The sequence below is a fragment of the Diadema antillarum genome, unplaced genomic scaffold, assembly GCF_040938485.1.
Source record: "Diadema antillarum isolate AM-2024a unplaced genomic scaffold, OU_Dant_1.0 seq00000460_RagTag, whole genome shotgun sequence".
Lineage (NCBI taxonomy): Eukaryota > Metazoa > Echinodermata > Echinoidea > Diadematoida > Diadematidae > Diadema > Diadema antillarum.
Window position 1 is genome coordinate 219,423 of NW_027271431.1, and position 16,278 is coordinate 235,700.

Consider the following 16,278-nt stretch of genomic DNA (forward strand, 5'->3'; position numbering starts at 1 on the left):
GTATGGATCCGATCTGTATAGGGAAACTTGTAAATTAAGATTGAGAACATCAACATTTCAAAGAGATACTATACAGGTGCAACTGCCTTGCTCTTTAAAACGTTTCGTTTGTAACTTTATCTCAATGAGTGCCCCAAACATAACGAAAGAGAACAACAGAAAACCAGTTTCAGCTCTGTCTCTTTACGAAGAAAGAAGAAGAAGAAGAAGAAGGAGGAGGAGGAGGAGGAAGAGAAGGAGGAGGGTAGGACATTGTGCCTTGCGTTTACAGAGGGTTTTTTTTTTCCGAGCATACGCTCTCTGATTACACGGATCTTCGAATTCCGTTCTCCCACTTGAGAATGAGATGTAATACGAGAGCCAGAGAAGAAGGCAGGAAATGATCTTAAGAATAACAGAAGAAAAATTTCCATTTCAGGTTGGCTTGCCTTTTTGATATGAAAGACTCTAAGAGTGCAAAGCCGTAGCTCTTTATTCGACAGCGTAGTGATCTACATGCCCTTCATTTCGATTTAACGAAGCCTAATGTTCCTCACGATGCCCTGCAGCTTTTAAAAAATTCATGTTGACCTTCGATTAGCAAGGCCGTACAGTGCATGTTTGATAAATGACACAGAATGGCTTGAAAGGATTTCTTGAAAGGGCCACATAATTCCTCAAGAAATTCACTGACATCTCGACTAGTATTAAATGGAAGGGGGGGGGGAGGAGGCAATAAATCTAAAGAATTACATTGGGAAGCAAAGTCGAGAGTGCAGTAACGGAAAAACACGTTTAACAATGTTCTTCCGTAGAACCTCGAGTGCCTCGCCTCACAAATGCTATCAGTGAGTTTCCTGATAGGGCTCGTGGAGAATACCTCTCCCATAATATATGATCCTTTGTATCAGATTTAATAGAGTAACACGATACCACCCGCTCGATTGGGCATCACTTTCCACTTCCTCTGCATTCGAATAGGGAGATAATAGCACCGGGAAACGAAATACATCAAGAGTATACTCCGGGGACTTAATCCACTGAATTAATTCAGTCACTCACACGTGAAGGGAAGGTAGACCAGGCGGTAGGAATATAACGCAAGGAGATAGAGATAATATCTAACTTCAAACTGCACATGAATTCATGAACGTGGTCCACTTTCAAATTCCTAAAAATCTAGAACGCGCATTATAACTCAGTCAGTGGGTAACGGGTCACTCGTATTTCCCCAGTACGTTCGAAGTCAACAGTATTAAAGGTCTTTAGACACGGCTTGAAATCGGTCAATGACATACCAGTTACACACTTTTGCTGCATTGAGGTTATAACTTATCTTTGTGATTATAGATTAAGATTAGTTACTTCTACGCTATGATTTAGCACCATGGTTTATATTTGAGTTCAATGACCGACCGTGACGGTGTGATGTCTCTGTTTCTGTCGGAGTAGATTTAAACCTCTGTGTGTCTCGTTTATTACCTGTCCATAGGTTTGTGTGTGACATTTGTGCACAATTGATTCATTGGCACAGAACGGGTTAAAGTACGATTGTGATGCAGACCAGTCTGGAAGGATACAGGAATACAAGTCATTATGTTTGTGTAAAAACCATGGAAACATAAGTTTCTCTTAATTTGAACTGTTCCATGTGGAGGAAATGTGTCAGAGTTCGTCCGCCGTGAAAGTCAAATTAATAGAATGTATCTCTATAATCATCCTACAGCTGCTTCATCGTTGCCCACGAGAGGAGAAAAAAAAGTTATCTCGTTGTCGGCCTAGACTTAATTATGCTGTTGTGTAAGCATGTCGAGATTTTAGTATTTCATAAGTTTTAGACATCACGTGCCATGTATAACTCGAACTCACATTCTCACATTAAGGTATCGTCCAAATCCTCTGTATAGTCTTCATTCCCTCGTAAACCTTCCATACCCACATACCAACATTATTATAACCCAACTGGCGACGAGAAGGGGGGGGGGGGGGGGGACTTGAAATATATATCTATTTTTTTGGTAGTCAATTACATTTCACGTCAATGCCATAAAGCTGACATTTTCCAGCGCAAGGCAACGTATTTTACACGCAACGACAACACTTACGCGACACACATAAAATTCGGATACTTGCAATATTATAGTAACTGCCCTGTAAATGTCAACTCATTATTTATCGCGTGTTTATAGGCCGCTCTGCCACGTAGAAATACGATTAATGCTATTAGAACTATAATGGAGCCGTCACTTAACACTTGTCAAAACGCTGGCAGTATTGAACTGACTGAAAGCATCAAATTGACATTGCCTCGAAAAGACATTTACGAGGCAGTAAAACAGTACTATATTTCACCAATGCCACGTGTCAACAGCGTGAACAGTACACTGCATTTCACCGGCAGTGCGTCAAAGTGGCGCCACATCGAATTGGCGTCGCTTCAATTTGGCGTCACAGAAATCTCTGGAGTTGGAAAGGAACGCTTTGAACTCACCAGCGAAAACAGTTCCTGTTCCTGACTGAGGCCCGCCACCAGGCTCCAGTTGAAATACTCGATGAAGGAAGCCCGCGCTGCATTGTGGGAAGAGTCTGGAGTGACGGTGCGAAAGAACGTCGGATAGTATTCTTGATCGGTCAGAGCAACGGAAGTGGAGCCGTATGAGACCTGAGAGGGAGAAAGATAGATCCACTGAGGATCACTGTCTCAAACTATCAGGGACATTTTAAACAGCATGATGTCGATGGGACCGGCAAGATTATCTTTGAAGGCTTTCAAACTATCGACTTTCCTTAATGCACTTAATTCTACCTTTTTTAACTTTGTTAACTAAAGTGAATACCCAGTTCTTGTAACAGATGTATTTGCATTTGTCAACTAAAGATTGTGGGGATGATTTTGTTTTAATTTCATGTCACCCGAGCGGAAAGGTAATCACGGCGGATATATAGTCGCATTCAATTACAGGTGGAATTTGAAATAAGAACGGCTTTTTGACATTTGATAACCGCTCCTCGAACAAAAGAAAATCACGATTAGCCCTCAATCTTTTGATCTTCAATTCTCATATGCCAGCATCACAAGGCACAGAGATGGTGGGCTCGAATTCCAAGTGAAAACGAAATGATGACAATTCTCTGTAGAGAAGTTTTGAAATAGCTTTATTTACAAGTGTCCTTGTCTTCTGTTAAATCCTCTAAAACCTGTCTAATGCATGACATTAAACAGAAGACAACGACAATCAACAAATTATGTGGCAAACATACATACATACACACACAGACACACACACGTGCTTAGTACAAAGGCTCGTCATAAGCAGTATCAGATTTTCTGATAATAATCTAGATGAAGCTGTAGAAGATTTGAGTCATCGTATCATTTTTATTTTTTAAAGATGAAATTAAGATCATTTTGCAGGTTAGCGAAGATATATTGCAAGGGCAAGTATCACGTGCCTTCCCCCCCCAAAAAAAAGAAATAAACACATAACAACAGCAACTGGTGTTACCTTTCAGTTTTCTTGATATATTTATGTCTACGAACTTTATTTTCTCTGATGTGCACTAGTCTTGTTTCAAGACGGTACTTCATAATTGTTCTCTGACACGCACGAACGCACACAAGCACACAAAATCTATCATCCACTTCTGCGGGCGATTCATCTAGCAATTTCTTCTCGGCTTTTCGCTCTGTAGCTAGAAAGTTTGGACGAGCCCTTACCTACCATGACCACGTTCCAATACGGCAGGATCTGGCCCACCCGCTTGGAAACCTCGGAGCACGAGCAGCCCAGCAGCATCGACATAGTGGGCTTTTTGTACAGCTGGTCGTAGAGGGCGTCTACTCCGACACCGGTATCGCACTGGATGAAAAGAATAAAAACAAAAACAAGAAAAATTATAGATTATTAGTATAAGCTGAAAGAAATGAAAAGGAAAGGAAAGAAGGAGTGATTACTTGAGTAAGGAATGAGTAACCGTGTGTATACAAAGAGAAGGGGGGAGGGTGAGAACACATTATAACCTTTGGTTTATTTGAGTGTACATCAGCATAGAAAACCCTAGAACATAGCGTTGTGCACATAACTCTCAAAGGCACAGGAAAAGGTAAACCTGAAAACATACCTAGACGTCGTTTGAACACACACTAAAACCACTTTAAAGTGGGTTTATTCGTCGGGCAATCATCTCTGTTTGGAACTATGACTTAAAATAAGGTCATTATTCGAATTAATATGGCAAAATTGATTTTTGCTGCAGGGACCTTAAATGAAGCTCTAACTATAATAAATCTACTGCTCTCCTTTTTTCCTTATCCGACCTAAATATGTTAGAATAAGTCTAATAACTGTGACATGAAGATACCTTTTCCATTTTGTTCGTATCTCTTGACATTTTTGTATACTTTGCATTTTATGAGTACTCGCACGGGGTAAAGAAACCAGAAATGAAATTAAACCGAACTGACGGAATGAGGGAGATAAACAAGAAATCATTATTTGATTATTGATAAAAAATCAATGTCAATAAATGTGCAGCTAAGTAGAACGCATTTTACTGCCTTGCTGCGGGATATGAAAAGATGACAGTTAGTCCTAAGATATCGACGGAGGAGCGTAAGAAAACGTGTACTTCGGCGGTGTGGTAACGCTTGTCGTCTGGTCCAACTTGGTGAAGAAATAAACCGGAGTGATGTAGTACTACTTTCATTCAACATGTGGGGTTTCGTAAATGTCCACTAATTCCAGATGTTTGACCAGTCATGCTATCAAGGAACGAGACTGACTCTGACAGTGAGTGACTATCATCATTTGTGATGTGAGGATATTTGAGAAGAAACCAGAAAAAACAAAAACTACCTAAATCTTGGTACACTGCAAAAAGTCCGGTGTTAAATATGAAACACCGAGCTGGTGTTAAATTTCCGGTGCTCATTCATGGTGTTAGATTAACACCTCCGGGTGTCATTTCAAAATATAAAATAGGTTTTTTTTGAATACTAGTAGTTTCTTAGGGACTGAATTTCTTGTTAATTCTGAACAAGACGATGAAGAATTTTCCGATAAAGTACTTGATTTTTGAAAAAAAAAGTGTAAACACATTTACACCATAGTAACACCAGTTGGTGTGGTCTCCTATTGAAGCTGGACGGGTGTTATACCATTGAAATTAACACCACCAATATCAAATCAACACCATGCGGTGTCATTAATTAATTAACTCTAGCGCAGTGTCAAAAATATCACCAGCCACAGTGTCAAATTAACACCACGAAGTGCCAGGTGAACACTTTTTAACACCGTCACAATACATTTTCTACACCTGTGGGTGTGGTCCTTTATTAAAGCTTGATCGGTGTTAGATTTACCACCCATGGTGTTAAATCTAACACCGATGTTTTTACAGTGTAAGCATTTCGACTGGAAAACTACATGCAAGGAAAATAAATAGAACAAGTGAAACTGGTATGGAATGGACAGATGAAAACTAAAAAAAAATCATTTAGCTCATGCTGATTTTCTGACCAACGATAATAAAGACTACATAATAGGTGTACATGATCTTACTGCTGCACTTTACACTCAATGTGCCCATTGTCTCGCTTGGTGAGATTCCAATATGCCAATTCACGACACTGGTTCATACGACGTAAAGAGGACATTTCAAAATAGTTGATAATCCTTATTTCTATGTTCAATTACTTGTAACAAGTTTTAAAGCAAAGCGAGTTATAACATAATACAAGGGAAAATATCCATCAAATAGCAACAACTTCTACTGGAACAGTGCACCTCGCATGTAATATTGGAATATTGGATAATTTTTTATCTCACACACACGCACACACACACACACAAATTGTCCACTAGTGGATGATTGCACCTCATTTTACCAGAAGAAAATAAAAACACACGAGAGGATTTAACCGCTTGAGCAGCTCATTAGGTGACTACCGGAAACAATCGCTTAACGGAAGCTTGAATAAATCTGCAGCTTATACCATTGCCGACGCGATCTCACACCCTTCCCTTTCTTTCAGGGGTAATGCCTGCCTACATCTTCCGCGCCATCGTAGATCCCGTTGGGCTTTGCCAGCTGCCGTAAATTTGTCGGCAAATTCCCGCGGGGCTAGAGCAAATTCTTACCCATCCCGACCCTAGTCTTCACCGTCCAGCTACCTACCACGACACCTGAACATACCCAACGTCTTCCCGTAATCTTATGCGGAGGGTGGGTGACGGTGTTACGTCACACCGTGTTGAGCGAGCGACGAATATCTCGCAATATCACAGGTGTCAGTGTCCGGCTTGGAAAGTACGCGTGAACGGAAAAGGCAGAACCGCTACGGAGTCCTCTATATTGACCACTCTGCAGTTTTTTTTTTGTTTAATACAAGTTTCTCTTGATTCATTTTTATTTCATTTGACTTATATCTTTTGGTCGGCCAGCCTCCAGGTAAACTGACGACAGGGCATGGGATGAGAGTGCATAATTTATTTAGTTGAAGTATACAAGTGTATATACTTTTGATATTTTGAGTATAGCAGGGAATTTGTCGTTTAGACTTAATAAGCAGCCACACAAATGTGATGTACCATCCCATTCATCTTAATCCCTCTAAAGATAATTTCTTAAGGGATTGATGAGTAATCGACGACTGCAGGATATTAACAACACATCAACTGTAGCAGAGGTGATACCCCTTGGTAGACTTATTACAGATACTACGGATTACAACTCATATGAGCCCTAGTATCAAAGTAGGTGCGCAAAAGAGATGAAGTTAACATGAATATGTAAAACTGATTACAGCATAAACAGAGATTCCAATTTGTTTACATTCGATATAGCCATTACCACAACAAACGGACTAAATCCCAATGAAACAGTACACTTATAAACATGCGTATTCACCCCCGTACGCCCGAAGTTGGCTGATAGTGACATCTTTTATGGAACATTCTTTTCTGTATCTTACACAAAAACCTGTTACAAAGATATGTGTAATGCACATCTCAGCATTACGACTTGAATCCTGTTCAACATTTTGCCGGTAATCTGCAGGAGACACCAATATGATATTAACTCTTTCTGAGGCGCCCCAGATGAATTGTTTGATTTGACTTGGTAAACAGTTCTTCGAGAAAACCTCTGTGAGAAGTTCTTTGCTCTCCGTGTCCCACTGTCTGTCTAATGGATAGATGCTTAGCTCCATTAGGCCAATTCAAATCCATTTCCCGACCCGCTTCGGTCGGAGGGGCTTTTCATTAAGCTGCTACTTACTTCTCACCCCGATTTCTAACCAAAGGTCTCAGTGTCGTGTTCCCATACCTTGATGGAATCCAAGCTAGTGGGAACAACGACAATTGGTTAGGATGATTTTTTTTCTTTTTGGAGATACCACACACCACTAAATGATCTCGCCTTAAAAAGAGGTCAATTCATTGCCGAAACTGCGCACCAGTCTCAAGGGGGGTAAATACAAGAGAAAGCCAACGTCATCCTGACGTGGACGAATGCAAAAGGACAATGGGGGAAGTTTGAGTGGCTACCCTGCCGTGCTGTCGTTTAATTCTGCAAGACTATACTCCGAACTCGGGCTCATAAAGCCAAAGTGGTCAGAGCCTAGAAATGCCCCGAGACTTCCACAGCTTGCCTGTAATAGATGCTAGACCACGCCAAGGAGTGGTGGCAGTCCCCGCGGCACCCGTCTTGGTTTCCAAATGACATCGAGCACTGCGTGGTCGCCCACTGTCGTCGGTGAAGTCAATGGGTATGACGATAGCAAGGCGTGGGGCATGAGTGCTGTGTGATTCCCTGACGCTTCGAAGTGGATTTTACGTCTTTACCCTCATTTCCGATCTATCTTGGGAACAGGGGTAAAGGGACGGGGGTCCCAGTTTTCATTAAAGTGCAAAATTAAATGCTGTACCTAATATTTACTCTGTAAAATCCGTAGACCCAGAGACAAAAGAATATTTAGAATGTAACAGTACAGTTTCTATCTGCTGATAGGACTACCCTTTAAGTTATTAAAGAAGAAATTGCATCGAGATATCTTTTTAATTCGCTCCCCTGGCAAATGTTTTCTTCGTAACCATAATCGGGCCTCAAACACACTCTTCAGTTGTTTATCATCCTGAAAATCCATCATTTCATATCTAAGGAGCCTACTTTACGCCGACCGATGTAACTGCTGGATTTTGCTGAAACTTTCATATCTACCTAAGATCATGACCGCAAGACACGGTGCAGACGAATGCAACTCATTAGCCTGCAACCTCGATGCTCGAAGATACGTGTTAGACGAATTCAATTTATGTCCCCTGTCAAGATAAGGCAACATCATAAGCTGTCACACACTGATGTTTATCTGTGCTTGGTGCTAAAAATCGCGACTACCGAGTACCCTGTCAAACTTTACGACCCTCCCTACGTGAATTCTCTATTTTTGTCCCAGTGTTTTGCTCAGTCATACATCTTGTCTTATCTCTTTCCCCCCTTAGTTGTCAATACACCGCGACGACTTGGCCAATTTTAGTGGCGTTGGCTGATAGTAATCACTTTAAAAAGGAAAACAACAGAGGTTGGATGGGCTAAAATTATGACAGTGGGAACTATTTGTAGGGATAGAGCGATATTGGGTACTAGTAATAAGTGTCACAGGGCCAGGTTTATGGCTGCAGTATTTTGCTTGGTTGTGTCAAATCAATCTCACTATTACTCTTTGAATCATTTAGCAGACGTAAGACATACTTTTACATGATTAGGTACCTTAGTAATTGCCTGCCACGACTGATTATCTAAAATCATTTAATTCAAGAATACAGTCAGCCTCCCTTAAGTCGAAAAATGTGCTAGATGAAGGAAAATTCTACTCGGATGGAGATAAGTATTGTACTAATTCTATCGTGTCAATCGAACAGGCATGCCAACTACTAACCTCAGTGGTAATTTCAGTATATGAAGGCAATGAAAGAAGTCATGTTGCTTTATCTGCAGTAAAGATGAAACTAAAAATACGTAACACGTGGTGTGTACTTCTTGTTTGGTTAAATTGTTAAATTGTTCATGCTAAAATGATAATGATTATGCCAAGAATGTGTAGAATTTGATCGCATAACCTGTTAAGTGTAACTTCTAAGAATTCTAAAGTAACTCCATCATCAGATAGAGCAAATAAAACTTTTCCAGTGATACCTCATTTGTGCTTAACAAGAAATAATCTGAAAACTTTTGACAGAATACTGATACTCTATATTCTCTTATTCCTCCCATTTTTTTTTCGGCAGCTTTAGACCCAACTATCTCAAATTGACAACAATTGAGATAACTCGTTTTGAGACAAACTCTTCAGTCCGAATTCACGAATTCTACAAAGACCGTAGTTTTGTATGGGGCGCCAAGTGTCGCATGGCCTATTTCGTTACAAAATCAGTCATTTCGTCAATGAAATGTTAACATTTTGTAACGAAATAGGCCATGTGACACTTGGCGCCCCATACGTTTGTCCATGGTTTGAACCATGGACAAAGATTGTTCCACCTTCGTAAATTCGGACCTTCATGTTAAGGCGATGAGGGTAATGAGAAATGTGATATGATATCGATGGATGACGATGATGGTAGTCATGTCGAAAATAGTATTGAAAACTCTGCTATAAGAGTAGTAAAAATGATAATGACGACGGTCATGGCAAATGGGATGATAAATGAGTGATGATGAAAATAACTACTACGAAATACTTAAGGACAAGCCTGTATATGAATACCATCTAGAACATATGTGTGAGAGATATATGTCCTGCAAATAGTGTTCATAATGATCGTATGGTAGAACTCGAATTTGTTCGACTTAAAAGCGATCGTATAGTTTTGGTTGAGACCAAATTTCAGGTTTCTATCATTTTTTGGTGAGATAATGAGAAACCTGTTATGAATTATGAAAGAGCATGTAATTCCACGAGGAATTCAACGTTTACTTGATGAAAATTTGTTTTGAAATGGTTGAGATACCCAAAACAGAGCAATTCTAATAAAGTGTGGGACCCACCTTTTATTACGATCGCTTTGTTTTACTTTGTTTTTAGATGTTTCCGTTACTCCAAACCGGATTTTCATCAAATAAACTTTGAATTCCTCTTAAAATGGTATGCTCTGTACTATTTCATAAGGGTTTTCTTGGTATCTCGCAAAAAGTTAAAAGCCCAATTCTCATCTCCACCAATACTGCATCATCCCTTTAAATGACAGTGTTACATAATAGCTTTCGCTCTGGTTCACCGATCTTACGCATTTATTACGATAACTAAATGCACCTGTAAGCGACCTTCAGAACCGAGTCATTTTATAGAATTGACTTTGGTTTCTACCATCATTTCTTATATGATTGAATTTCTGGCACGGTAGGCCACGTTCCATTTTAAAAGCCAGCAAAGCGTAAGGCAGCTCACTTTCATCAGTCCGAACATTTCGAGGTCTCTAATTTGGTCTCTCACTTCTCGTCTCTCTCCTACCTCATTCTCGTACTTTGTCGCACACACGGTTGTGATGAAAAATCACATTTCCCCTATGTATCCCTTTCTTTTCTACTGTGTGAGTCTATATTCGCCGCACCTTAATGACATTCCAGGGGTATAGGGTCGCTTCATTTGACAGATGGGCAATGCACTTTCTCTGTCATTACACTGTCAATCACTTTCCTTGAGGTTTTTTTTTTTCCGAAGGCAAAACCCGGTCAGCTTCAGAGATATCGCATTCTGTCACCCACGAATACTACCCGAGAATAACTGATGTTTTCAATCGCGATCAAAGGAAACCGGTAGCACATTTTCAAGATCACGCTACGACATACACTTACTCACTCTCTCTTTCTCTCTCTCTCTCACGCTCACACACACTCAAACACACAGTCGCAGCAGCAGCAACAACAACAGTATCGACAAAAAAAAAAAAAACGAAGACCAGTTTTAGAATGCTCGGCTGATCTCGTGGGGTGTTGCGTATTGCAGTTTCAATTTGGAGTTAGGGGCCTTTGTACGAATAACCATTTTTTTTTTCATTTGTCTGGAAAGCAATATCTACGACCTTGGATACAGTGGTTGCACACACACACATGATCTTATATGAATAAATGAATAGATATACATATAATGTGTGTGAGTTTGTGTGTGTGTGTGTGTGTGTGATTGTTTTGGGCGTGCGTGTGTGAGTGTTCTTGTCTGTTTTTAAGACATTGTAAAAAAAAGTAGAAGGAAGAAGAAAACTGAGTGAAATATCCCCTTGAGAGAAGGCAGGTCTTGTCATACTGTACTTTATGTTTAATCAGCAGTTTTGGCAGCACCTAACAATATCATTTACAAACTCCAGGTTATTGAAATATTACCCTTTGGGACATTATTTTGTTACTAGCGGGTATGGATTCTTCTTTTTTCCCCTCAGAATATATCCCCGCCAGAATTTCGCTGAAGAATCTCGATGTTTGTTAGAGGGTAACATCGGGTCATCAACAAAAGGACAGAGGAAATAAACTGGAACACGGTCCCCTCGAGATTGCTAGCCCTTCTCGGTCTATTCTAACTGGTGTCACGATACTGTCAGTTTGTTTGTGTCTCTTTGTTTGTCCGTCTGTCTCTGCATCTCTCTTTATAGAAATCAGAACCTCTTTGGTGAGGTGTGTTCTATGAGAGGACGTAAGCCATCTGGGGGTAGTCAAAAGAAAGGGGCGCAATTCGATATTTTCTTCGTAAGGCGGGGGCAAACCTGGGACAAAAGAACACGAAAATGTCACCGCTTATATCAGGAGGGCGCCTTATCGTCAGCGCGAAAAGTTAAAGACCAAAAGTATCTAAGTAAAGTGAGGAGAGTTTTTCATTAACCTCAGCCGCCGTTACAATTTATCCTTTTGTGGCATCGAATTACGAATACCACCGGCACTTGTCATTTAGTTTATAATACCTGTGACAAATGCCTGACGCTGTTTCACATACAACACAGGCAATAAGATTGTTCAAGTATCTTGTATGTGTATTGTTTGTCTTGCGGTAAAATGATGATAAAAAACCTTTCATAGCTTAATGGGTAGTCACTGGAGGGAATGGCTTAACAGGCAGATACAATGTATGGTGTGAAAAAAAAACTTACTTAATGTCATTTTCTTCACATTGTCAATCTAACAACAGGTGGGTGTTGTGCCACGGGTAAACACCAATCCTTGCGACTTTTGAAATCATTCATCCCTAATTTCGGTCTTCAGATCTGCGCCAATGTAAAGGTGATAACAGCGATCACAACTTGAAAACAAAAACTTTAAAAAGCAAACAAAGAAAACATGCAACATTTCTCCTTCAGGTTCTTTAGTCGTTTGTGAACCGATCTCCAATACGTTTACAACAATCTAAATATAATCGCCAATTTCAATAATTTCAACACCTTTAAGCAGTGTTTAGGCACATCGGTTCAGCAAGCCTACGAGCAAGGCATCGCAAAATTACCACGCAAAATAATCCAGCACTAACAGGATGTACAGAACACTGTAAGCACAACAAACTATGCTATAAACATCAAACCAAAACGCCACCAGTTTTTCAATTTTAGTAATGTGCCCCAACCATTGCCAAGCATCAGATGAGCATATTCAAAACTATTGCAATATTATCTGTACTTTTGTATATTATTTTCAGAAAATAAAGGTCATTGAAAGGGAACCCAAAATGTATACTGGTTCAGATACGTGAGTAATGAGATACTGATCGAAACCCCCCCCCCCCCAAAAAAAAAAAAGAAAAAAGAAAAAAAAAGAAAAACACATCCAGTCAATTAGCGAAACAGTAAGCAAACACGGAAGTATTACACCAGACACACATGCCCCAGATGACTGCTAGAGGGGATCGCAATCATTGGCGGAGACTTGGGAGGTAGCGATGGGCGCATGCTTTCTTCTAAACATTGCTGAGATGTACACAAAAGAACATGGAATCAGAGTGATTGGGTGCTATAGAACACTCTGTAAAGATCACAAAATTACCACCACCACCAACAACAACAACAACAACAAAACTTTCGCGGTTTTTTCATCATTGGAGCTGTCTTAAAGGGCACGAACTCCATGACTAAGTCCAGACAGCAACCCGACCTTAATGTACAAATTGTCGTTGCTATTGTTGCTGCAGATTAGATTCGTTATCTATTCCTTTCTTTTTTGAGGGGGAAGGGGGTTAGAATCAGAAATGGACAGAGGATTTGGGTAGTCATTCACACGTTAAATGTCCACAGGACTGCATTCTAGATTTTTTCACGCGGGGGCACATCGTGGGCGTGAGGATTCATCATCTCCAATCTCTACGCTTCCATTAACGACTTTTAACTAAAAACAGACAGTGTTAATGCATTTCTCGTTCTGGTGGAAGTGAAATGCTTCTAAAAGATATTCGAAAAATAATAAAGAATGATCTCTTTCCTCCATCCCGACGTCACGGCTGCCGATTCTGACGAAGGTGTATATATATATATATATATATATATATATATATATATATATATGTATATATATATATGCATACCGGATAAAAGCAATCTGCGATAGCCATTAACGGCAAGACGACTGGACAGGGGCGGACAAACAACTTGATCAGTAGCTAACGAGAGAGCAAAGTCTGAGAAGGGTTTAATTTCGCCCCGCTCCCGTTGGTATCTGGAGCAATTAAACGAAGACAAGATGCATCTTGGCCTCTTTTCTTCGTCCGTCCGTCTGCAATTTTTTGGGTCCATCTTCGCTTTTCTCGGGTGAATGATTGAAAACGTCCTGGTTCTGAACTCTCTTGACCTTTACCCGCCTCTGTCAGTCATCCCCCCACTGCACCATCTGTTCGGCTAATTGTTGGAAGAGATCTTTTGTGCACCAAATACCAATACATGTATATATATACTCATAAATACACACATATACCATGACACGCACACACACACACACACACACACACACACACACACACACGTACACACACGCACGCACGCACACACCTGTAACGTTTTCATATCACGTCCATCCTAATCAACTGAATTTGGACGAATGTAACGGAAAATCTTGGTCCGCGACCATCTTGGTGAAACCCCTCCATAATGTACAGGATTAGCGTTGATGGCTTGAAGCATCCTTATGTAAGGCTACATAGATTCGTCTTGTTATTGTTGTTTTGTTTTGTTTTGTTTTGTGTGGTTTCCTTTTTTTTTGGGGGGGGGGAGGAGTCTGACATCAAGTGCATATAGATTTCTCGAACAAATTTGATTTAATAAAACAGAGCAACCCAGGGATTTACTGTGGGTCGGTTTTAGAAGATTCTGGTAGCCTTTAAAGACAATCACATGAAGACTCTAGTTTATGGCCCGCTTGACCTATAAGTAGCGTGTCGTATACTTATTAGTAAGTGTCGTCGAATTTAAGACTCTCTTCTCACAAAGATGAGGTAATCCCTACAGACAATGTAACATTCTAGAATTCATCTAGTGATTGATTTAATGTGTTAGGCTCAACCATTCGTCCTCTGATAATGGCCTCGTATGAAACATCGGCTAATAAGTCACTAAAAGATTCAAAAGCCGCAGTCGTTAGTACTTGTCTCCCGCTGCAGTAGTTGGTTTGTTTTGAAGAGAGGCAGATATCCAATGACGAATCAAGAGACAACATACCGCCCAGAGTGCAAGGATAATCGGGACTCAATGATCTTTTTTAATTCTTTCTTTTACCGTGGAATCAGACAGGTGCCAGTATTTCCGCCGAGGCATCGAGTACAAAGAGATACAACTATAACAGCGCCATTAAGAGAGATGTAACATACGTCGACATCCTCCTTTTCGATTAGTCGAGCGTCGACGATTTTTCTTTTCATAGAACAGGTTTAATGAACGTACATAAGTTATATTTGTATAAGATATTGTATATGGTATATAATGTTCATGTATATTATATGAATATCTACACAAAAGAAGAATATAATGGCCTGTGTTTTTGTCCACCGCTTTCTCAACGTGGAGGCACTATCAATAATTACTCATTCTCTCTGTACTTGAAGGACATAAACTTATGAATGAATGTTAAGGGCCATGCTTAGATGGCTTGTAATACATTGAGAGAGATGACATTCTTTGAATGTATGCAAGAAATATTTCATGTTCAGATTAGGCAAAACAAAAATGGCCTGAAAATGTCGACGATCATGACCCACATACCTTGCTAACATTTGTTTGACATATTTCATTTCCAGCTGTCAAAATGCTTTTCATGTCCCGATGAGATTCGAGAAGTGATCACACTACCACGTGGGTGAGATATGGGACCACGGCCCATGTGTATCCACGTGTCACTTTGCTTGCTTGCTTGTGATAAAAGTGATAGCGGCACGCACACGATCAAAACGTGTTCAACTCATCTCGTGTAGGATAATCATGATGAGACTGTAGAAAATCCGCAGGATCCTCTGCTACGTAAGAAGTGAATGTACAACAGACGTGAGTTAAACACCTGCACACGTTTTCATGTACAATGTATTTGCTTCTTCTTGTTTTTTGTCAAATGTGAATTTGAATCTTACACTAGGTTTTCGTTTAACCCCTTTTTTAACATTTCTCTTTGTTCATATCACAATAAATTCCAACACGTTTCATCGTTCGCCACCTGTGTTCTTTGAAAGTTTCCATGTTTACTCTCATCAGGGTAGGAATCAACCAAAGCGAGGGAAATAAAGCAATTCTGAAGGAGCCATGTTATTATTGACGAACGTGCTTTATGTCCTGTAAGGATTTTAGAATATCCTTAACAACATTAAAGATAACAACCCTGACACAGGATCAAGATTCGCCAGTAATGGGGGTGCCTATATCTTCCTAAACTCCCTAGATGTGTGATAACTGTAAACTTGATGTTGGCAATATAGCGTCGTTATGAGTCCGTCACAGACTGATTAAAAACCAATAATAATAATATCGACCCAAAAGCCTAGTCCGCAAAAACGAAATTACTCATAAAGCAAAAACAAACAACAACAACGTCAACAACAACAAACAATGCAAAACCCTCATCACTTTGAGTTGAATTTCGGCCTTTCTTGGGAGAACATTGTATTCCAAAAAGTCACTGAGCGCCACAACAATGGCGAACAAACAATGGACAGTGTGTCCATTGTATGCTCTTTTTCTCCGAGAAGTTTGACATTAGAAATATTGTTACTCATTGTCATGGAATAAACGTCTCCCTTTTATCAAATTTCATGTCCGGTAGGAAGCCCAAAGAATTGAATTGCACATG

General features: G+C 40.1%; 1 protein-coding gene across 1 annotated transcript in view; it reads right to left on the reverse strand.

Annotated features, from left to right (window-relative positions):
- LOC139733103 (gamma-aminobutyric acid type B receptor subunit 2-like) overlaps window positions 1–16,278 on the reverse strand; it is a 144,623-nt gene that overhangs the window by 39,895 nt on the left and 88,450 nt on the right. Inside the window, exons 2-3 of the mRNA XM_071643946.1 lie at window positions 3,702–3,839; window positions 2,471–2,641 (exon numbers count right to left, since the gene is read on the reverse strand). Of these exons, the coding sequence (XP_071500047.1) occupies window positions 2,471–2,641; window positions 3,702–3,839 (309 nt within the window). The remainder of the gene's footprint in view (window positions 1–2,470; window positions 2,642–3,701; window positions 3,840–16,278) is intronic.